Source organism: Monodon monoceros, unplaced genomic scaffold (genome assembly GCF_005190385.1).
Source record: "Monodon monoceros isolate NGI ecotype Baffin Bay Population unplaced genomic scaffold, NGI_Narwhal_1 Super_Scaffold_20, whole genome shotgun sequence".
Lineage (NCBI taxonomy): Eukaryota > Metazoa > Chordata > Mammalia > Artiodactyla > Monodontidae > Monodon > Monodon monoceros.
The window spans coordinates 88,941,422-88,967,122 of record NW_021703777.1 but is presented as its reverse complement, the minus strand read 5'-3'; the positions used below and the strand labels follow the sequence as shown (position 1 = coordinate 88,967,122).

At 37.8% G+C, this 25,701-nt stretch overlaps 1 protein-coding gene and 1 pseudogene across 3 annotated transcripts in view; both read right to left on the bottom strand.

Annotated features, from left to right (window-relative positions):
- Window positions 1-25,701, bottom strand: part of KCNIP4 (potassium voltage-gated channel interacting protein 4) — a 1,181,969-nt gene that overhangs the window by 921,441 nt on the left and 234,827 nt on the right. The window contains exon 1 of one of the 3 annotated variants that reach the window (XM_029234910.1): window positions 8,076-8,403. The exons of the other annotated variants lie outside the window; for them this stretch is intronic. Coding sequence (XP_029090743.1) covers window positions 8,076-8,163 — 88 coding nt within the window. The 5' untranslated portion in view covers window positions 8,164-8,403. Of the gene's footprint in view, window positions 1-8,075; window positions 8,404-25,701 lie in introns of those variants that run through there. 3 annotated transcript variants of the gene reach the window in all.
- LOC114902582 lies at window positions 11,503-13,108 on the bottom strand (annotated as a pseudogene).

The window sequence follows — 25,701 nt, the reverse complement described above, 5'->3', positions numbered from 1 at the left end:
CTCAAGTGCTCTCGTTTTAAGTCCGATAATGTGAGTCAGAAAGGAACACATTAAATTATATGTAGAAAGAAACTGATACTTATTTATAATATCCTCCCACAAATCTATATTTTTGAACAGATATACGGTAAACACTGTGTTAGGGTAGAGCTGGAGAATTAAATATATTTATGTCACTTAGAAGACTCAGGTCTACTTGAGATACACCTCTAACACCTGAATCTGTTAAATGATACAGTGTTGATGACTAATTAAATGCTGAACAATGGGGGACAGACAACTTGTACTATGAGAGCTCAAAAGGGAATGAAATCAATGCACATCAGAGAGTGGAGACAGATCCAAGCGGGTAGAAATGGAATGTGAACAGGCACTTAACTGATTCACTGCCTGATTCGCTCAGTAAGCCACAGAAGCACTTTCCCGGACAAGGAACAGAACCTTCTGGTGGGCTTGCTTTGCTCGTAGTTTCTGCAGCAATCTGGTAGTGTAAGCAATTTGGCTTTTCAGCAAAACTTCCTTCTCCTGCAAATAAACCCACTGATCCTCTTTCTCCCAGCTGCTTTCTTACCTTCCTTGTTTGGCTTCCCTCTCATCGGCTTCTCTCCCTCCAATTTTCTTCAAAGGAGCATATATATATTTTTTTTTTTTTTTTTTTTTTTTTTTGTGGTACGCGGGCCTCTCACCGTTGCGGAGCACAGGCTCCGGACGCGCAGGCTCAGCGGCCATGGCTCACGGGCCCAGCCGCTCCGCGGCACGAACCCGCGTCCCCTGCATTGGCAGGCGGACTCTCTACCACTGCGCCACCAGGGAAGCCCCCAAAGGAGCATATTTTGAAGGCTTATTGCGTCACCTAGGTTGCTCGTTGTCCTCGCCTCTCCTTGGCTAAAACCACAAGAGACAGCTGTCCTCTGCTTTCGGAAATCTAAGCACACGTTGGTTTGTGGAGTTAACTGCCCTGCATTTGTTTGCTGCACTATAGCAGAGCAGCGTGGGGCAGGCGGGAATCGTGAAATAGCTTACAAAACCACAAGCCTCAGCCCTTAACAACCACTTAATAAACTTCAGTTGAATCAATAAATGGCAGTTATGGTTATTGAAAACTAACACAATAAAAGGCAAAATAGTTTTTAAAAATGCAGTCATTTATATTGGTTACTTTAGATTTATTCCGAATTACCAGGCATCATAATGTTTAGGTATCCAATTACCTTTAGGGAAAATTTATTTTTAAAAAAACAGAACATCCTATGGATATCAGCTCAGTAATAATGACAAAAGCTACCCATTTACGGGATGTTGGCTAGCAAGAGAAATATATGTAGGAATATCCCCATTTTACAGATGAGTTGACCCAGCTCAGAGCAGCTGGATGACCTTCACAATCGTAGAAATAAGGATAGAGCTGGAAGTCCAGCACAAGGCTCCTAACTCTTCCTCTGTGCATGCTCTTGCGCTCCAGAAGCATAGCTGGGGGTTAAGCAGAGAGAACAGCTCCTCTGGAACATTCTAAGAATTATTTTTTGTTTTTAATGTAATATATTCATATTATGGTCATTAAGACTATGATGTAAAGACATTAGAGGGAGCAAAACAGAGTCAGACAGTGAGCCAGACATGAGACACATAAAGAAGGGTGTCTAATGATGGAATGCCTTTTACTCCTCCAAGCAAAATTTTACTCCTTTTACTCCTCCAAGCAAAATTTGGCATAGTTCTTCTCCTACCTCAGCCACTCATTCAGTTCTCTGACTCACTCTTCCTGAAAATAATTAGTTGGCCCTCCTCAGCCATTATTACATGTTGATCTGCCTCAGAGTCCTATGCATTCACCTTTTAAACATATACACACTAATATATATATATAATAGATAACTAATAAGAACCTACTGTATAGCACAGGGAACGCTATTCAATATTCTATAATAACCTATATGGGAAAAGAATCTGAAAAAGAATAGATACATGTATATGTATAACTGATTCACTTTGCTGTACACCTAAAACTAACACAACATTGTAAATCAATGATTTACAATACTCCAATATTTACAATACAATACTCCAATAAAAATTAATTTGAAAAAGTAAAGTGAACATTGGTCCCACATAAAGAACATCTTGAGACATTCTGATGGTATTGAGTCTATCTATCAGGCAGAAGAAATGGAGAATGGTAGGCATAGAAACATGGTTTGCAAAGGCTGGATCAAAAGTAGTTTGTTTGTCAAAACTGTTGGCATATACTGCAAAAAATATACCAATGATGATTTCCATCACGGCCAGCTGGACTTTGCTTTCTTCCACAAGGAAGGGCAGCTCCTCAGATCTTAGCCCCTTCCCCGCAACTCACAAGGTATCTCATGCTAGAAAAAGGAGTTTGGAGAGAAAATATACTTTATGAAAGAAAATCCATCATCGTCCTCAGCAAGCACAAAGCATAACCATATCATCCTGGGCTGTAATACCATCTACCTCTACAACAAACATCACACTGTCTTCCTGTGTCACTTAATGTGGCTGATTACGGTGACACCTCCTCAAAAACAGAGTCCATCTGTTTGAAGGTGTAGGTTCATTTTACTTATAAAGTTTAAGAGAAACAGAGAAATTTTGGGCAGAAGCTATATGGTCAAAGTAAAAGATAAACGGCGATAGTAAAAGATGTGGTGGATTGACAGGAACCTTACAAGCCAACCCAGGGATATGATTAGGTTGCTTGTGCCTCTTTCAATATATTTTGAGGGGAAGCAATGTGACTAATGTTAGTAATTTTAAACAAAGCAAGCCTTGTCAGTGGTAGTCGGTGAATATAAAATAATAAATATGGCCATGAGCATGTTTCTCCTACTTAGTTTTCCCACTGGCTTCTAGGATGGGGTCAGCCAATGGAAGCACTAGCAAAAATTGGAAGGTTGGGGAAAGGAGAGGCCAGCAATTTTCTTTTTTTCTCTTTTCCTGAGCTCCCTTACTGTCAGATCTCCATGGGTTGGCTATGTCCCTGGACTAAAGGCCACATCTCCTGTCAAGCAGTCTTCTGCCCACGGGTTCCCTCTCCAGGCTTCAGAAATGGCCCCCATCCCTTGCTCCTTCAGCGGTCTGCTATTATTCGAGTACCTCTTACCCCTGGTTGACTTCCTTACCCCTGCCCACATACATGGCCCCTTTAGTAAATTATTTTCCTGAGATCTCTTTCTTTCCTGCCAGGAAATAACTGATACATATCAAAATCAATGTATAATATCCTCAAGAGCCTGTATGGTGAAACTTCAATATTTCTTTGCATAGTTAAATGAAGCACTGATGTGTAACTGTTGAAGTTTCTGCTAAGAAAGTCTGATTACTTTAACCAATAGCGGCAAATACAGCTCCTTCTATGAATATTAGCTCTTCCCTTGAGAGCACATGATTAATTTTGTCAGTTAGTCAAGACATGAGTTTTAAGAGTTTAACATGACTAAGACTGTGGAATCAGATCACTTACTACTTTGAAGTTCTCACAATGACCAAAACAATCTGCTCTTTGGAAGAGTCTTTAAGCCCTATAAGTTTTACCTAATACACTAATTATGTGGTAAAGAACTTAAAATACAAAGTTAATAAACATTAATATGCAGATTTTCTTCAGAAATGAAAGGGGCAACCAGTATTCTGCATATATGGGTGTTTTATCCATTGAACCTAGGTATCCTCTAACCAGATTTGGTAGCCATGGCAGAATTTGAGATAAGGCAAGAAGCTGCACCCCTCAAAATATCCCTTCACTCCTGAATGAAAAGTCAAATTTATGAATAGAGGCCAAAATAATTCTTCTGATAAAGCTTAAAATGTAAACTCTTACTGGGAAAAGCAACCTAATTACAAATATTCCTTGGCAGTCAAGAAAAACATCATCCTTTGCTCTCTTCTATTTGAGGGCAGGTTTCAATAGAAGAAGCAAATTGAGCATAACTTGTGGCATTTTATGCGCATTTCAATAATGCAAATTTTACATAGTGCTATAAGAAATACGATCTCCCTTTATCAGCAAAGTTTGAATGAATTAAAAAACATAAATGTAATCAAGTATAGCATAGTTTCAGAGCAGGCAGGCCAAGCAAATATAAGCTGTTTCATTCAGCTGCCACATGCCAGGCCCACGTGAACTGAGAAATAAAAACTCCTATCACCTTTTGCCACGATGAAACCTGAGTTTTATGAATCTTTAATTATGTGAGATCTTCCGGGACACATCTTTTGCATGAGATGCGTCGGCCCTGTGTTCAGATGTGGCAGGGATGACGGACAGAAGAGGACAGAGGGGATTGAAAACATGATTCTGTGATTTGTAATCAGGAGGCGAAAGAAGGAAGTGTGCGTAGCTAGAAACAGTTTTTCTTAAGTCTCTTATTTTGCTAAGCATCAACCTTTATTTTCTCTTCATACTTTAAAAATGCAACAGAAAAAAAATCTAAATCTTTAAATCACTAGCCTTGTGAATGGCTTGATCCACAGTCCCTTTAACAATGATAAGGCTGGAAGCAATTCAATGCAAATTTGTAAAACAGATGCTCTCCCTCTCTCTCTCTCTCTCATTTAAAGTTCTCTACTTGATGAAATGAGGAATGCTTATGTCATGCTTTTAGTAATATAATTTTATTAAATTTGAAGTACTGTAACCCACTACTTAAACAGCAATTCAAAGCTTAAAAGAATGTTTTGGTTTGAATTGCCTCTGTTTCCCTCAGGTGGAGAGTTGAACTTCACCACACCTGTAGCTCATCGTCTTGAAGCCTGAAACAGAGCTCCAGGCAATAGCCACTTCACACATATGTTTTGGGAATACCTGCTAATAGGAAAATGTGTTCAGGTCTTGAGTTTTCAAGAAAACTGTGTGCAGAGAATTGATAAATGTCCAAACAACCTTCCAAAAAGAACCATAAAACATTCCAATACTAAACTTCACACATAAAGAAGAGACAGTTTAAAATTCAATACCTGCAACATTTACCCTTTTCAACGGGTCAGCATTTATATGACAGGGTGTTCCTTGGGCTCCTATAGAACACAAATTGCCCATCAATAGAACATGTCTCATACTACTAGTGTCAGACTAAAATCCTCAAAATCAACTCCATTTCTTTAGATGTACAAAAATATATTGGTTACCATGAGCCACACCTAGATTAGAATATAATATGGTACAAGAAGATGTAGGTGTCAAATTGAAAAGGAATTAGGGTAACTGATCCTGTATTGCACAGCACTACACTGAACATGGTGGCCACTAACTTTTAATATTCGCATATGGATTTCTGAGATTTATTATATACAAAAGAATCTTTAAAAATGCTTATATTTTCATAACAAGTAAGGCCAACACATGTGTTTGTAAAACCAACTCTTTGTAAAATGATTTGCCATGACAAGAATATGTAAAAAGTTTCTGGTAAAATGAAAGCATCGTATTTTACCTGGACAAATTTGTATTACTGAATTTGCACTCTCTAACATAAAGATTATTTTAGAAAAAATCACTAATTTAAAATTATTTATTTATAAGCAACCCTAGGCGTTGCCAAAACTTGTATGAAAACCTCCCAGAAAAGGAAACTGCTTTTCTCTAACTTGTGATAGCAATAAGGCACATCAAAGGAGAGTTCGTCTTCGTGAAAATTTCTTTGCACTTCAAATTTTCTGTTTGTATAAAGGGATGGGCATTTTGGTATCAAATGAAAGGCAACTGCCAACAACACAGATTAAGTATTTCAGAAATAACCTGTTTCCAAATGTAAAACAAAATCATTATTTCCTTAGATCACATCTTTAACTGAAAAAGTGGAGATTAAGAGCTTGCTGGTAAAATGAAGAAAAAAAATCATCTAAGGCATATTCATATTGTTTTAAATTTTTGATAACTACAAAGACATACGCTGATTGTTCAGGATACAATTAGCAACTGCTTGCACATCCAACCTTAAAGCAAATTTTTTAAACTAATTCAACTCTGCTTCCTACTTTTTCATTAATTACTAGCTAAGGGACTTGTAAGTGCTCTAATGAATTTTACATTAGATTCTCCAATGTGAACAGTGTATATTATCACAGCATCTAGTAAACGCATAAATTGGTTTTTCCAAGTTACATTCTGAGCAGTTGCAAAGATTCTGGCTGGATTTTACAAGATTTAGTATTAGAGACTGAGCTGAAAAGAATTTTTACGAGAAACAAGTTGCTGTAATCACATTTCCCAGGTCATAAATCTAGCTTACTATTTTATAATAATCTGTCCTATTTCTCAAAGTTCTTATATTTTTCTCCTGTGGCTCAGAAAGAAGAGGATGAATCCCACCTATATTGATTTCTAAATACGCATTAAATAAGGCTTAAAATATTTCTGTTATACTAGCTTTCCATAAATTTCATATTATAAATTACCATGCAGTCATTAGCCAACCGCTACATTTTGGATTCAATGCTTATGGTTTATGACTTCACAACCATTTACCATCTTCATAAAATTCTTTGAAGAAGTTTCAGAAAACTATACACAAACTGAGCAAGAAAAGGCAGAGCACTGCACCCAAATCCAGCAAGAAACAGGTAGAACCTTAAAACTGCCTTATCAAAGAGGAAAATACAGATTACCATGGAAACCTCATGGAAAACTTTCTTTTATAAAATATTTCTCTAATTTCATAGCTAGATAAAAGATCCCCTATTGAGCATTGTCCAATAAGACATGACAGCATAAATGGCACATCATCCTTAATTGAACGTTTATAGCAAATATATTGATATTATTGATCACAATTGACATGATACAGCAAACTCATATTGGGACTAAGTATACAACAGAGCTCCAAGTTAACAAAAGGCAGGTACAGACTCTCAATAACTATTCTTAAAAGTGTCAAAAGCCACCACAATTTGCACTGCTTAAAGATTAGTATCTGATAACAATCCTGTTATTATGTTTATGAATACTTAATAATGCTCTCAGAAAATCATTTGATTTTCACAGTTATCCCCTCAAAACTGTTTTTCCTAATCAGGTTGTCAACATAATCATATATGCAGTTCTGCTGTTCACCATAAAGACTTTACTTCCTAGAGAAAATGTTGCTCAAATTCATCCCTCATCCTTGCAGTATAGTGTATAGGTGGTTTTTTTTTTTTTTTACTAACTCTTCTTTCTCATGATTTAGATAAAAGAAGACACGTGTAAGTTGAAAAAATAAAGCTAACAATAGCTCTTCGTAGCCAGAATCAAAGTGTGGTATTTCATCAACCCAGCTTTGCTCCTCAGAAGTTTGAGGGTCCATTAAAAATATCTATTATCAGAGTCAAAGTAGTTTTGGTCCCACCTGTCACTACCTTAATTACGGCATTGCCTAGGAATTTCACGGACAGCAAAACTGCTGGTTTAGGCTCATAATTTTGGAACACCTTAAAAAAATATTCTATCAACGCTTAGATTTAAATAGAGTTTCTATTTCAATTGTGCAAACTGTTAAACATTAAAATCCACTGCAATGAAACAAATATCAAAGCTCTCATGGACATTATACTCTTCAGCTGTTTTCACAATTGGCTCACATTTTGCAAGGAATTCAGAAATCCAAAAGAAATGTCCTTAACTCTTTCACTGCTAAGTTCTATAATCAAATACTAGAAATAATCTATGGATTATAATGATCAAAGGTAGAGAATTTCTAAATACCTGCAGGAAGAACAGCTTTGTGATTTTCCAGCAAACTGCAGCAAGCAGGAGGAAGGGAAAAACCCTCACACAATCATGCATTTAAAAAAAAAAATCTACTCTGCAGACACTGCTTCCTTAGATTGAGACACATTTAACAGCAACACTGCCAAAAAGACACAGAAGATATATCCACAGAATCCAGTTCTATCCCAAAATTAGAGCTGCATTGCACACATTTTTAGAAACGTGAATCTCAGCAAACACAACTGTATTTTATTGACAGCATTAAAAATAAACACAACATAGAAATAGTGAGCCTTTCCTATTCCATTTCAACTTCGGTACCATGCTCTACCAGCCTCCATTAAAAAAAAAAAAAAAAAGTCATTACCTGTATGAAGAGAACCTGTTAATAGCCTGAGAAGGTACTGGGCAAATTTCAATATTTCACGTTTACATCGTTTTCTACAGCCACTCATCTTAAGCAACAAGGTATTCCTCTGAGAAGAGCCAGAAGTCTTTGCCAATAGAAAAAAGACAGTCTCTGAGGGGAAACTTCTGTCTCAGTTTATGTCACAGGCTGCCTTACAACTCCTGTGGAATTAGCTGTTAGTGCCTGAATCAGAAATTCCTTTAAAAAGCTAGAGAAGCCGGATATAGATAGAACGGTAACAGGGTGGTGAGAAAGGGCTGCTTCTCAGGTCACCAAGTTCTTCTGTGGCAACAGATAGGCTGCCGGTTCCCACGTGTAGTAACCCACGGTGGCTCAGCTCCACATCCCCTCTCCAGGAGCAATCACAACCTCACAGACCATTCAGAGGGAGGCGGGGCCTGCAATGCCAGCTCATCAATGAATCAGCATGTAAGCAGGTGAGGGGACAGATGACAGGTCACTGGGGCTGAAACCCTTTGGATATCAGTAAAAGGAGCCCACAAATGCCATCAAGCCTGCTGGGGAGGAATCTCATTGTCCAAGGCTGTACAAAATGATTCCCCCCGCCAAAAAGGCAAGTAGGAAAGCATGTTGTTCAAGGTCAGACACCAGACAATTCCCTGATACAGTGTTAATCAGATTCAGAAAGCCTAAATGGTGAAAAGGCTCATTTGAGAAGCTGACCCTGATTCTAAACAGATTTGAAGATTTACCACCAAATAGAGGCAAAGCTCTTTTGTCACAGATAAATATATTCCACTTCATGGGCACAGAGGTGGAAAATAAGCTGTTACCTAAATCTGGCTGTGTTTTCTGCACTGTCCAGGCTCAGGGATTTGAAAATCAGGGGGGAAAAAAAAATCATTGTCTCCTTTAAAATACAGTAGCCTGGAAACCACAACTCTTAAGCCCCTATACTTGCTTCCAGGCAACAGAGCTCCAAAACTAATTTACTGCATTATCCTAAGAGAACGACTGCCTCAGTTTCCTCATATTTCTAAAAGGTAAACTGCAACTTGCTGGCTCCTTACCAGTTGACTTAATAGTGAGAACAATTGCGAGAGCTCACAATTTTCACAAAGAACTATTCTATTAAAGATAGTGTTACAGAGGTAGGCAGTTGCTATGAAAGCTAGAAAACTTCCTTGAATGTGCAGTTTTTGGGGGTTTTTTTGTCGTTGTTGTTTTTCATTCCTGAGTGCCTTGGGCAGTTTCTAAGATTTGTCGACACTCTATATTTCCAGGGTGTTTGGTAATTTATTTGTTTTTGCTTATTTTGTGTGTGTGTGTGTGTGTATCTCCTTGATATCTCCTTGATACTTAGTGTATGATACCTCCTCTCCTTGATATTTAATGCACGTGGATGTGCCTCCTCCATATTTTAAATACCTAGACAGGCCATTTTTTTTTCTGACAGTTGTAATAATTCTACTTGGAGCTAATATTTCCCAACAATACTATACATGAAATGATGTTCTTTTACAATAAAGAAAGAAGTACTCCTGGAACCACAGACTTAACAAGATCTAGTAGTAACTTGCTCTTTTCTGTGACTCTCCCATATGTCCACCAGACTCAGTGATGTCATCCTCTGAAGGAGATAATGAAGCCTGCTTTCCGAGAATTTTTAGGACTTCAGTTGGAAGTATCTGAGATAAAAACAGGTTTATAAACAAAGGTTAGCAATACACTTCTTAAAGTTCTTTCTCCCATGCATTTGCCATGAGTGATGGCATCCCAAAGCTTGAAATTGCCAGAAGAAATACACTATTGTAGTTCCAGAGCTGGGACAAATTATTTTAAAGCCCCACTTTCTTATCTATAAAATGGGTAACAGGACACTGTTCATTTGTTGGAGAGTGAAATACGATATGGTACAGAAGGCATTAAGCAGAGCACTTTCATTCATTTATGCAGAAATTATGTATTGAGCACTTGTTTTGTTCAATACATGGTTCTAGGTGCTGGCAATACAGCAGTAGTGAAAAAAGGCAAAGCCTCTGCATACACAGAGCTCACACCTTACATTAGAAAACAACAAATTAACAAAGAATAAATAAAAAATATCACATATAAATAGATGCTATGGAGACTATTAAAAACCCGATTAACAGAATAGAAGGTGAGTAGATTGAATGGTCAATGAAAACATTTCTTCGTCTGGAATACAGATTACAAGAAGGAGACAGCCATCAACCATAAGATGTTCAGGCGAAAGAGCACATCAAGTAGAGTGAAAAGCTTGTGCCAACACCACCAGCTGGAGAAGAGCTTGGCATCCTCAAGGAACAGAAAGAAGGGTGTGACTGCTGAAGCATACTGAGTCAGGAGAGCCTTATAGGAGATGATTTCATAGGGGAGGCCAGGGCCTACAAACCAGGGCCTACTAGTATGCAGGGTCTTATAGCCAGGGTAAGGAATTTGGATTTAGTCCATGTGAGCTGGAAAGTCACTCCAGGGAGTAGGAAAATTATATGATCTCTCTGCTATGTAAAGGATGAACTGTAGAGGAGCAAGATTAGAAGACTGAACACCTACGAGGGGCATCACAGTAGTCTAGGGGAGGATGATGGTGGCATGGCTTGGAGTGGAAATGAGAAGTGGTTGATTTCTGGATATATCCTGAAACAGAATTAGTAGGGTTGAAAATGAGGGAAAGCAAAAAATTAAGGATGACTTAGTTTGAGGCTTGAACAATTAGATAGATAACTCTAATGAATTAATAAAATAAAACAACTGTGGGTAGACTATGACAGTTGAGAAAGTCAAAAGTTCTACTTTGGACATATTAGCATTGAGGTTCTGTTTCTTTGTTTTAGCGAAGTGTTTTATTCAAGAGCTTCTCAGCACCATTTAGTTGTCAGAAAGAACGGATATCCCCTTTTCGTGCCCACCCAACTCCCAATTCCAGAGGCAGAAGTTAAACCATTTGGCAAGAGCTCCTGCTAATGATTATAATTCAGATCATGATAAGGTTTGGGTTGTTCTCTCACCTACTTTCTCCAACCCTCTACTTAACCCGTGACTCAAGTAGAGCTGTGTTCCCCCGCAGTTCAGAACAATAGGAAGGAATCATGTCAGTCAGTTTTGATCAACCTCACATTCCTGGCCTATTAGAGGCACATAAAATTACCTTGAAAAAACTGAATTCAATGACTGCCACCTAGGAGGGACAGTGTTACTGTCAGGCAGTTTTGAGAGCTCAAATATTAGGGTACCCTCCCCCTACTCTAGTCTCAGAACAAGGAACACTAAGTCTGTTTTCTCTCCACACACCTCAATTGCTCATCCTCTCCTGCCTTATAAAACAGACACTGAACCGAACTGATGTGACAGACTCGAGACAAACAACTACATCTGATTAAAATGCTAAGAGACCCTGAGCTGTTGGAGATGAGGAGAGTCGATAGTATGAGCTGATCTTTCCTTCTTTTTTCTTTAGAGAGTATTTTGTTTCAGCATAAAGCACACTTTCCCAAAGAGGTTCCTGGAGGAGAAATCCAAGAGTCTGACTGTGTCCGGTGGGAACACACAGTCACCTGTGTAACTCTGGCTTCAGTCCCTGGATCTGTCCTTTGCAACTACTTCAGGTCCCATGGGAGGAGGAAAAGCTGGAGGCAATATCACTCGGCCAAAGCCCCCATGGGGTCCCAGGCTGGCAGGACAATGGGTTCCTGCTCTAGTACAGCTAGCACCTCTTCATCCAACACCACTTCGTAGACATATTCAGAGAACCACTCATCTGTCATGCACAGGTAACCTTAGTGAGCATGGTCTTCACTCCACAAATTTTCCACTCTCCATTTCACAAAAGCACCCTCCTAATCATCCTTTTCTGAGACAGCAGTGAATGTCATGGCGTGGGTCATAAGTGACTCACCAAAAGTCAGCCTCTCAGCTTTATTCATGTTCTTCATGGAGACACCAAACACTAACTCAAGGTCATAGACATTCATGTCACTGAGGCCCAACTTGCCACTGAAGTGTTTTCCAACATCACAGCCAAACCATATAGCCTCTCCATCTTTGATGGAGGCAGCAACCATCTTCTGCAATAAGTCAATGGGCTGGTTGTTATATAGAGTTTTTCTCCCTCCAACCATATTGCTTAAGTAGTCCACTGTGTAAAGTTTATTGTACTTGTGCTGGGGCCGAGGGTCATTCACTAAACAAATCTTATCTTCCATATTGAAGAGTGGCTTGACATGTTCCCTGTAAAACTTCAAGGGTGTTATGGGGCCAATCTTTTGACAGTTTTTATCTTTGTCTTGATACTCCCAGGCGAACGTCTCTGGTGGATTACCCAAATAGATGCACACCACTCTGCACATCTCCTCCATCGTGGTACCCTGTGTGGCTGAGATTTCTCCTTTGGTTGTGCTGTTGTATACCAGGTTCCGTAGTCGTATACAGAATTCTCTCATCTTGTGATTCAGAATATCATTCATCCTTCTGGTTGCCTCTGTTGTATAAGATTCAGGGAAGCACTTAGCAATAACACCATATTTTTCAACAATATTGACAAGCATATCCCATTATCCTCCATTATTTGCAGGATTCGTAAGCAAATACTGAACCAGCCTACCATCCTCAGGCTCCTTTTTCTGTGCTGTGTCCACAAAAGCATTTAAGAAGAAATAACAGCATTCAACCTTGTCCCAGAAAAAGAGGTAAGATTGACTAAATTCAAATTCTTCAATATTTAATTTTCTCATGAATGGAAGTCTCATAACATTCAGACAAGGAAAGATCCAGCATCGCCCTGAGTTCTTCTGGTTGGTGACGGCCTTGCCTTCCAGATGCACAGCCTGTTGGAACACGTGCTGAACACCCTGGACCGTGGCCCTCTTCAGACAGATGTCCAGCAGGTCGTGGGTGGTGCCGGCATGCTGGGCCAGTACAAACTGAGGATCGGAATTCAGTTTCTGAAGCAGAGCAGCTACCTTCCCTGAATTCAGTCCTGCCACGTTGTTCATGGTGCCCACGCTGCCCGGCAGGGGAACGGTAGTTTCGAGGTCCTCAGGCAAGCGCCAGGCATGCACAGCGGTTCGCTGTCTAAGCTGCCCGACCTGCCTCTCCCACTGAGATATTTTTAATGTATTCAAAATTTAATACATTTTTCAATTAACCCATTCATTTAAAAATATCTCTTTAAAAGGAGAAAAGCACTACAGAACCTGCAGATATCAGAGGATACTAGGAAAATACTACATAAACGCTAGAGAAATAAATTTGACAGTTTAGATGAAATGGACAAATTGTTTTAAAAAAATCTACCAAACATGAAATAACAGATAATAATTTGAACGGTCCTATAATTGTTAAGTAAATTGAATTTACAATTTGAAAACTCCCCCTCAAAAAAATCTTCAGGCCACACGGTTTCATTGGAGAATTCTACCAAATATGTAAAGAAGAATTAACACCAATTCTTCACAATATCTTCAAGAAAATAGAAAGGAAGTAACACTTCCTAATTCACTTTATGAACCAGTATTACCCTAATAAAGACAATACCAAAAAAGGAAACTACAGACAAATATCTCTCATTAATACACATGCAAAAATCCTTAATAAACATTAACAGAATAATTCAGCAATATATAAAAAGAATGATCTACCACAACCAGGTGTGGTTCAGTCTAAGGCTCTAAGGTCGCAAGACTGACTTGATATGGAAAAAGCAAAGTAATTTACCATATTAACAAGCTAAAGAAAAAAAATCACATATATTGATTCAGAAAAAAATATATGACAGAGTTAACATGCATTCATAATTTAAAAAAAAAAATCTCAGTGAAATAGGAATAGAGGGCAACTTCCTCGACTTGATAAAGCACACCTACAAAAACCTACCGGTAACATTATACTTAATGATTAGAGACTGAATGGTTTCACCCAAAGATTAGGAATGAGGTAAGAATGTCTGCTTTCATCAGCATTATTCAATATAGAGTTGGAAGTAGTACCAGTGCAATAAGATAAGAAAGGAAATTAAAGACATACAGACTGTAAAGAAAAAAATAAACATCCTATTTGAGGATGACATGATTGTCTATGTAGAAAATACAAAAAAAAAACCAAAAAAACTTAAAAATACTCCTAGAATGAAGAGTGAGTTCAGCAGTCATAGAATACGAGCTCAACATTAATTGTACTACTGAGAAGTCATTTGTACTAGCAATAAACACAAAAATTAAAACACAGTATCATTAACAGTGGCTCAAAAAAATGAATACTGAAGTTTAAATCTAACAAAACATGTATGAAATTTGTATGCTGAAAATTACAAAACCTCTGGAGAAGGAAATAAAAGATTTGAATAAACAGAGAGATACTCGCGTTCATGTATTAGAAGACTCGACACAGTAAAGATGCCAATTCTTCCCAAATTGACATACGGTTTAACAGTTCTAATCAAAATATGAGCAAGACTATTTTTAATATAGAAAATATTATATTAATTGTATGGAGAGTAAAAGAAACTAGAATAGCTGAAACAATTTTTAAAAGAAGATTAAGTCTTTAAATAATTCTACCTGATTTCAAGAGTTATGCAGCTTCACTAGTTAAGACTGTGGTACTGGTAGAGAGATGGGTACATAGTTCAATGGAACAGAATAGAAAACCTAGAAGTAAATCCACACAATTATCCACAACTGATTTTTGACAAAGATGCCAAGAGAAAATCAGTGGAGGAAAGAGAGCCTTTCAACAGGTGGTGCTGGGGCAATTGGACATCTATAGGCAAAAACTGAACCTTCACCAAGATCTCACATCTTATACAAATATTACCTCACGAAGGATCACAAAATTAAACGTAAAACTACAAAAGTTTAAGAGATAATAAGAGAAAGTCTCTACAATTTGGGGCTAGGTGAAGATTTTTCAGACTTGACACCAAAGGATTATTTATAAAAACAAAATTGCTAAGTTGGATGTCATCAAATTTTAAAACTCTCACTCATTTAAGAGGATGAAAAGTCAAGCTCCAAAGTGGGAGAAAATATTTGCAAACCACATATCTGACAAAACACTATTATCTAGACTATATAATGAACGTACAAAACTCAACAGGAAAATGCATACAACCCAGTTAGAACATGAACAAAAGACATGAAGACATTTCACCAAAATAAGATATTCAAATGGCAACAAAGCACATGCACAGATGTTTGATGCCATTAGTCATTACTTAAATGAAAAATAAAACTACAGTGAGTCCATCATTACACATCTAGCTGAATGGCTAAAATGAAAAACTAGTGATAAGACCAAAGGCCAGTAAGGATGCAGAGACACTGGACCATTCAGACATTGCTGGTGGGAATGTAAAATGGTACAGCCACTCTGAAAAACAGTCTGGTAGCTTTTTAAAAAAATTCTAAACATATATCAACCATTTAACCCAGCAATTGCACTCCTGAGCATCTATCCCAGAGAAATGAAAATATATGTTTAGACAAAAATCTTTATATAAACCCTTATAGCATTTTTGTCTATAACAGCCCCAAACTGGAAACAACCTATAAACAAACAGTGATTCATACACACCAGCAAGAAAAAAGGAATGAACTGTTGATATCTACAACCTGGATGAATCTCAAGGAGATTATGCTGAGCAGGGGAGGGGTTGGGGGGGAAACCAATCTAAAAAGGTTACATACTGCACGATTATATTTATGTAACAGTCTTGAAATGACAAAATTTTTAAAATGGATGACAGATTAGTGGATGCCAAAGATTAAGGAAAGGGTAGGGGCCAGAGGGAAGTGAACGTAGCTATAAAAGTGCAACATGATAGATCCTTGTGCTGATAGAAATATTGTCAATTGACGTTGACTGTATCAATGTCAATATCCTAGTTGTAATATTCTACTAGAGTTTTGTAAGATGTTACCATTGGGGGAAACTAAATACTTTACCATGGATCTCTTTGTATCATTTCTTACAATTGCCTGTGAATTTACAATTATCTCAAAATACAGAGTTCACTTAAAATTAAAAATTTTAAATACCTTTTGAACACCTATTATGCATTACTATTTTAGGTTCTGAACACCTATTATGCATTACTATTTTAGGTTCTGAATATACACAAGTGAACCAAACAGACAAAACAGTGATTCATGGAGCTTACATCATAATGGGGGGAAAAGACAATAGAGTGAGACAAGGAGAATTGAATATGCTGAATGAAGGGAGGGGATGGTGGTACAAGTAAAATGGGGTGATCATTGAGTCCTCATCGAGGTGATATTTGGGTAAGCATTTGAAGAAGGCAAGGTACAAGAGTAAGCCATGTGGATACCCAGAGTACACATATGGGTACCTGCTCTGTATATGCATATTTCTGTAATCTCTGAACAGTTAATTAATACTCTATAAACCATTCTGTTGAGGAACTTTCTTGAAATCAGCCCTTAGGGCTCATTTTTGATGTTAAAGCCCAGAGCACCAATCTGACCAATTTTTCCTCTAGGAAAGGCAACTATAAATCACCAATTTTGTTGGTGAATCCATTGCCTGTGTCTATTTACCACTGGCGATGTGTAGGGAAAATATTGTTGCTTAATGCTATCCTCAGGAACTTACAAAACAGAATTAGGAAAACAAATATAAAATGTCACAGAGCGTTAGAAAACAAAAAAGAAAAATGCTCTTAATTATCAGCTAATTTGGATTAATACAACGATTACCTCCTATAATATATCAATAACCAAGGCTGCATGTTCAAAAAGAACAGACGTCCTTAACGTTTCAGAAGCGCTTGAGTAAAAGCCACTGTCATTCACAGAGAAATGTGAGTAAACTTCACAACAGCTCACAAGGGCTCAAGGCTTTTCTGGATGAACAAACTAGTTAGCACTTTTAGCACATGGTACAGAGGCTACTAAAGTTAACTGAAGTACAGTTACAGCTAAATTTAATTTAAAGGCAAGCCGGTACATCATGCAGTAAAAACCAAAGGTCCTACGATGAGAGATGATTCCACAGCCAACCACTGGTCTTGTTAAGTAACTTACAGGGAATGTGAAAGTACAGGCTCATTTCAGCATGCATCTCTCCTAGTTACATTTTGGAATTGTATTTATTTTTCTGACCAGCTCTTCTTGAGAAGTCCAAATCCAGGTAAAGCAAATCTTAAATACACTTGGGTTATGCTCATTGCTCCTTGGAATGGAAAAGTAAATAAATAAATAAATAAACATGATTGATTAAGGGAAGAGTGTTGGCTTTCCTTCAAGGAAGAATCCAGTAATTCTCAAGAAGACTCTTGCCCCATGAAGTTTTCCCCCAAATGCTGCTCCTCTCAATACATGTTGGTGTATTTGGTGTGCCTCAGTAGGAATAGACATTATGATGCTTTTCCAATTGTCACAAGTTGCAAAATTAAACATGTGCAGCTTAAAAATAGCTCACCATGGGGCTGCAGAGAGAAGCAGAGCAGAGCCTTGCGGCAAAGTCACAGGTTTTGAAAGTGGGTCTTGATAAAATATCAGACTAGGTAGTTGTCCATTAGAGAGGAATGTGCCAAAGCTAGGTCCATTATTATTCCAGAAACATCACAATCCACCTACTTCAATGAATAAAGAGCATACCAACACACGAATAACTTTCGCATCAACTTTGGAAACAGCTTTGAGACTACAAAGCAAGTCAAAAATCAAAACTACTGGCTGGAGAAGTCCCCATTTCATGTGCCTAGGTCTAAATCAACCCAAAAAACCCATCTAAATAGTATTCTAGGTAACACCTAGATAATATAATAATTCATTAGACTATCCATAATTTGCTGTGATAAAATGAGAACAAAACTATTGATAGATATGAGAATTCTGCATCACACTGGCATAAAAGAGGTGAGATAGTACAAATATTTACATGCAAATAGATCCATAGAGGTATGTATTTAATACAAATCGTGAGATTTTAAAACACCCAGATGGCTGAAGTTGTAGCTATTTTTTGTTTGCTAATTAAGAGGGAGAAACATAGATTTTCATACACGTGAATTCAGAGGTAAGTGAAAATTGTTTACGACATAGTTTAGGGAAAGAGTCTGTTGTAAATATGTGCCAGCAAGAGCTGAGTGAGGACTCCTTCGAAGGGGCTCCACCTACCCGGAGCCCTATCTAAAAGCCTGATTATTATTGTTACGGGAGCTGGGAACAGATAGATGTATTTTGCTGATGGAGAGCCCTGAAAGTCAGAGTCAGATGCATGCGTTGTACTTCAAAGAAGTCAACATGAAGAACTTGGAAGCAGGGTAGACTGAGGCACTAGTAGGAGGAAAGTTGCCACCTTCCCAGCCACAGATTTACTCCCAGATTATAAAAAGGAGGACCTGATGAATCCCAAGGCCCATTCTTTCACAAAAGTAGGCTGAAAACCACGTCTTGAAAAAATTTATATTAGCTTATTTTCTTTGTGATAGATTTCTCCCCCCCCCACTCTCTAATGAGCCATATAGAGTTAAGGAACTGGGTTCTAATTTAGCACTGAAATTAAATATCAAGTTAGTTACCTTTACTTAGACTCATTCTACTATTAAGCAGGTTTGTAATCCCCTGCATGAAAAAAATGCATGTATTATTAAGAATATAAAAATAATATCCTATAAGTATATAGCAATTTTAAAGTGTTCGTATATAAATACTTTTACTTTATTGAGACCCCTGGAACTTATTCACTTCAATTTTACCCACACTCCTCCCCAGTTTTTCGCAAAGTATGGTCCTTGACCTATTTTCATCAGAACTAGCTGTAATGTAATGCCTGTCTGAAAGATTTCTTGCCTGCCTCTCCCCTGCCCCTTCCACATAAAGTCACAGAATTCTTGGGTTTGGGTAGGAAATGTTACAAATTTAGAATCTCCTGAGTTCTCAAAAAACACAGACTTTTGATCATCAAAGCAACCTAAACCAACTTCCGTCTTGGAATGCAAAGTCAAAGAAAAGTCAATTGCAACTTGAAGATGATGAAATTATGATTCTATGAATGTTTCAATAATCCACCAGATATTACTGCCTAAAGTCACCTACAATTGTTGAGAGCCTGGGATATCATCTTAGTAATGCATCCCCTGCCTTCCATTTCAAAACAAATCACGAGTGAAGGAAGCTTCATTTTCACTTATATCAAAGGCAATCAATAGGCTGGTTTAACACAATCAGGTTGCTCATTTGGCTTCAGCAAAAGTCATCAACCAAAAGCAGTCCTGTGGTGTCTATTCAAATCTAATGGACACACACAGGTGTAGTGACACTGGTTTTTTTTTTTTTTTTTTTTTTTGTGGTACGCTGGCCTCTCACTGTTGTGGCCTCTCCCATTGCGGAGCAAAGGCTCCGGACGTGCAGGCTCAGCGGCCATGGGTCATGGGCCCAGCCACTCCGCGGCATGTGGGATCTTCCTGGACCGGCGCTCGAACCCGTGTCCCCTGCATCCACAGGCGGACTCTCAACCACTGAGCCACCAGGGAAGCCTGACACTGGCTTTTTACAACATTTCATAGAATGGCAATGTACTTAAAAACAATTAGGCCACACAGACGATCTGAACTGGGATCCAGCATGCTAATTCGCTTCCCTCCCTCCCACTATTATATTTTTTGAAGATTAGTCTTTCTTTTTCAATTATCACATGTTATATACAATTTGGCTAATATAATTATGATTAAGCTGAACCCAACCAAGGTTTGTTTGTTTTTGTTTCATAACGTATAGGCACAGGGCTTTCTGCTTCATTCTCTTGTGAGGTGAGAGCTCAGAAAAGATAATTTTGAGACTGAAGTAACTAAGGGCAGTATACAATAATAAAAAAAAAGAAAATTGAAAGGAGAGATAAATGTGTTGGCCTCCCCCAAATCCCAACTAACACATACAGATGATCGCTTCAGAAATTTTTTTATTGAGTCTCTACTATTTTCCAGGCAGAGGTCAGTAATTAACTCTTAGATAATGTTAAGGTATATACTGAGCATTTAGAAATGCTAACCTAGCAGTCAGAAGAAAGGTCAAGGTTGAAGGTCACATGTAGAAGTCATTCATGTAGAACTGACAGTTAAAGCTGACTATGGATGGAACTCCTGAAGGAGACAGAGGTGACCTACAAGGCTGCTGTCACATTGTCTCAGTTATAAATGGATTTGCCCTATTTTTCAATCAAGATCAAACTGCCTTACACTATTTGTTTATCATAAAACAGTTTTTTAAAAAGAGAAGATGTAAATTTGAAAAAGTCAAAGAAGAGTTTAAAATAAAAAACAAGGAAACAAAAAACTAGTCTAAAGATTATGAGAAATAACAGTGATATTCAAACTGAAATTTTCAAGATGGAAATGCTGCCATTTGCAACATGGATGGACCTTGAGGGTATTTGAAATAAGTCAGATGGAGAAAGACAAATACCACAAATTCTGTATGGTCTCACTTACATGTGGAATCTTAAAGAAAACAAAGACACAAACAAAAACGAACATCTATAGATACAGAGAACATATTGGTGAGCTGGGGCTGGGGGATGGCAAAATTGGTGAAAATGATCAAAAACACAAACTTCCAGTTATAAGATAAATGAGTCTGAGGGGTGTAACGTACAGCACGGTAACTGCAGTTAACAGTACTTATTGTATGTGTGAACGTTGCTAAGGAGAGTAAATCTTAAAATTTCTCATCATAAGAAAACAATTATTTTGTAGCTATGTGTGGTAATGAATGTTAACTAACTTATTATGGTAATTATTTCACAATATATACATATATCAAATCATTATGCTGTACACCTAAAACTACACAATGCTATATGTCACTTATAACTCAATTTTAAAAATTATTTTGTAAAAAAACCCCTGAAATTTTCTTGATTTGTTCAACAAAAAATAATTTTCTCACTTATGTAAACAGCAATGACATTAGATAATCACTGAAACATATTTACTCATTAATATAATATACCTGTTTATGATTCTCTTTTGCAAAGTTCCTGCTAAAGCTTCCACTGATGCTTTCATAACTACATGAAAGCAATAGGCCAAATGACAAAAAACAGCATAGATTCTAGCCCTGCAGCCAATTATGATAACCTCCATCATATTATAATAACTCCTAGAGCTGCCAGGACATACAACTTTCAGATGAAATTGATGGGAGAGCACACACTGGCACCCCATTATGGAAAATGAAGCAATGTAACAACAACAAAATACAACTGCTGCGATTCCCCCCAAATTATATTGATATAGTCTTGTTTTGACTCACATAAAGGGAAATATTAAATTATGCTGGAAATAAAGACTTCTTTGGGCATTGTTTAACAATTCTAAATTCAATTTTGACTAGCTGAAGGAAAAGAATGTCTCAGAATCCTCTGTGCCTCTTGAATGTCCTTGAGTGTGCTCCACGGATTCATTTCCAAACAGCAGTCTGAGGACGATAACACTGTACATACCCCCCTGAAACTTGCTGCCAGACCCGCTTCTCATCAGAGCAGCATGATTAAATATTCAGGATCCTGCCACAGTAGTGCCGAGCAAAATAACACGGGCTCTGACCTTCTCCAGGAACATCATTCAGGGAACAAATGTGTGACAATGAGTGACACTAACTGTGTGCTGTAACCGAAAACCACCTAATGAAGTTTTCATGTTACACACTCTCCAGGACGGTAAACGAACTATTAAACTCTCACTGTAGTAGTCACACTAAAAGCCTTTTTAATGCATGCTGCAAATTCATATTCCGATCCATCCACAGCGGACCCTCTGCTCTACGTAAAACTCCATAGCCAGGCTTCCCTGGTGGCGCAGTGGTTGAGAGTCCGCCTGCCGACGCAGGGGACATGGGTTCGTGCCCCGGTCCAGGAGGATCCCACATGCTGTGGAGCGGCTGGGCCCGTGAGCCATGGCCGCTGAGCCTGCGCGTCCGGAGCCTGTGCTCCGCAACGGGAGAGGCCACGACAGTGAGAGGGCCGCGTACCGCAAAAAAAAAAAAAAAAAATCCATAGCCCTTGTGGCAGGAGTGGGAGGCTGTGAGATGAGCACTGGACTGATAGTCAGGCTGGCATTCTGGATCTCTCAAAGCCCAGAGTTGAGTGAGTTGCTTCAGGTCTCAGTGTCCTGGTGTGTAAAATGACGGCATTGGATTAAGTAAGCTCTGCCTTCTTTTCCAACTCAAAATTAAAAATATCTACAAGAGGAGCTCTAAATATATTTTTTAAGATATCCACATAATGTTCCATAATATGGATGTAACTCAGTCTATTCACCATACATCTACTGACAGATATTCAGGACTTTTCAGTTGTCCTGCTATGCTACCACAAATGATACTACAATAAATAACCCTATAAACATATCCTTATGATATGGAGCTCTCATTGCTATAGGTTTGTGTCATTTACTTAGATGCATGCCTACCACATAGTGTTCATGTAGAAAACAAGTTACAAAGACATGTATGTAATATGGTCCTATTCTTGTGAACTAAAACTACATCCTCTGCATGTGTGCATGCCATTTGCAAAGAATGGCAACCTACTTTGCTGGAGGGAGAGAACAGATGACATAAGAAAAAGGAGACTGCCACAAAATGGATGCTCTCATGGTATAGTGCTAACATTTGGAATATACAACTATACAATTTATGAAAATATGCAAGATTTTAATATACATCTATGAGAAATATATATGTATTAAAAGAAAACAATTTCATGAAGTGATGGGAAATGTAGGCAAACTTTTACTTGAATCCCTTCTGCCATTTTTATATTGTTTTTGCAGAAAAGTAACACCTAGACAAAAGGAAAAATAATGAGTCTGTGATATGAACTTCCTTTAGAGGTTCTATGCTTGCAAAATACCAATGATATCTATTTATGGGCAGGCCACCATGGTGAAAACTTTTGCTATCTAATCTTCCCAAGAAACTTTTGAGGTAGGTCCTCTTATTCCCCCCCAAAAAGGATGGAGGAACTGAGACTGAGATTTAACTAACTAACTCTCCTATCTCTTTTACTGTGATATTAAGTATCATATCCTAAATATGTTCCACAATTTGCCTGACCCCCAAATCCATGCTCTGAAGCATCGTGGAACATCAGTGCCCACCTCTCTGCCTCCTGTGAAGCCTGACAAACCCACATACATCACTCCTATGGCTTAGAGCAAAAGCCCCACCCCCCCGCCTTTCCTACAATGGAAGCCATGAAATGCAACAGATAAACCCTATGTGTGAGAAGTACGCAAAGCAAAAGTTAATATGATTGCTTAGAAAAATAACAAATATTATTAAATAATACCATCTTTACCATTCTGAAATATTTTTAATGGGTACAATCATTTCATAGAGGGACCTAGATACCACATTTCATTTAAGGAATTTTACAAGGTAGAGCTTGGCAAACTGAGCAGGATTTATTTTCAACTGAGGTAAGTCTACTGTTACTAGTCCTATAGAGTAACTCCTTGTGTGTCAGGGAAACAGGTTTAGGGTGAAAACCTTTTTCTCCCAATCTTTCATCATCTGAGAAGTATGTTTTCAAAGTTTTTATAATTTTGCCTTTAGCAAAAGACTGTTTATCTCATAACCATTTGGGCATATTTTGAAGATTCACTCAGTCTTTGAGTGTAGATGGATTTTTTAAAATTAATTTATTTTTTATTTATTTACTTTTGGCTGTATTGGGTCTTCGTTGCTGCATGCAGGCTTTCTCTAGTTGCAGCAAGTGGGGCCTACTCTTCGTTGAGGCGTGCGGGCTTCTCTTGTTGCGGAGCATGGGCTCTAGACACGCGGGCTTCGATAGTTGTGGCACGTGGGCTGAGTAGTTGTGGCGCATGGGCTTAATTGCTCCATGGCATATGGGATCTTCCTGGACCAGGGCTCGAACCTGTGTCTCCTGCATTGGCAGGCAGATTCTTAACCACTGTGCCACCAGGAAAGTCCTGGATTTTTTTTTTTTTTTACAATATGATTGCTGAGACCTTTTTCATGCAGCCATCTCCCTAGATAAACTCTCTCCATACCTGTCTTCTCAGATAAAGCCAGAATCTCCATTTTATTTTGCTGCTGAGACACAGATTCATTTCTGCAAATGTTTGCTCCTGCACACAAAGTCTAGGCCAGTGCCATGGACAGCTGCTATTGTGTGGGATTTAAGGGCAATTTTTCCATTTAGAGACCTGAAAAAATCTGGCCATAGCAGCAATCAGCCAACTTAGTCTTCATTCTCCTCTTCTTTAATTTCTTAGCATTCTTTAAAGAATAGATATGTATATGCATAACTGAATCATTTGCTGTGTAACTGAAACTAACACATTGTTAATCAACTATATTCCAATATAAAATAAAAGTTTTAAAAAATAGGAAAACTAATGTCTACATTGATAGTAATTAGAACAGTATTTTCTCTGAGTATGACAAACATTGACTGTAAAAGGCACTAAGTAACTGAGTTTATAGAAATGTCCTCTATATTTATTGGGTGTAGGACAAGGGTGTATATATTTGTCAGAACAATTCAAACTCTACACTTAATATCTGTGCATTTCATTATGTATTAAATACAACTCAAAAATGATGTAGAATTTAATTTTTTGAATTAAAAATGCTTCGGGAAAAATATAAAAAATAAGAAAATAAGGTCACATAAGGCACTTACTCTATCATTGGACACCTTGGAAAGAGCAAGAACCAAGGACGTGGGCCATTTGAGCTTCCTAGGCCAGCCCTTTGGACCTACTGTCCATGATTTTGGCCAGATCATTTAAAAATGTCTATGCCTCATTTTAATCATGTGTAAGGGAACTAATGATGCCCATCTAATAAAACTATCCAATAAAAGTCTTGAGAATTAAATGACATAATGTATATTAAACACATTGGAAAATATCTGGTATACAGGAGATATCACATCAGTGGAAGTTGCTGCGGTATTTCTAGATTCAAAATTAAGTAGGAAATCTTTTAAAGCAAATATCAAATAGAGTCAGTGGGAAGCATCTAAAGTTCCTCTAAGTACCTTAGGAGAAGCTTCTCAAATACTGTTGTGATTATTATTTGGATAATAGTTTATATCACTTTATAAGCAATATTGCAATATATCTGCATTCTTTCTTTTATCATGTAAACATAGGCTGTATAGTCAATGGGAAAAACTTACCAAAATAATTGTACTTCACAGTACAAGAGTATGGACAGACCCATGGATGGGTTTCAAAAGATTATAAAATGGTATGAAAATGGTATGAGTATGTATATATTTTTGACAAAAGAGTTCAGAGCTTCCATTCAATGCTGAAAAGTTTCTAACAGCTTAAAAATAAGATGTGATTCTACACTAGGTATATTGAGGTAAATAATTTATGTCATCAGATTTTTTTCCCTCTAGAAATTTGAGGCATATATCAAACTATGTCCTAAAATATAAAATATAGTGCCATGTTTAGTCATCTTTTTGAGGTGATTGTCCCCTTTGATAATATATGAAAATTATAAACTTTCTCTTAAGAGTAATGAACTGTAGTCAAAATGACTGCACCTTCAATAGTTCCTAGTGGCAATCTCTCACTCAGAGGTTGGAAATGATC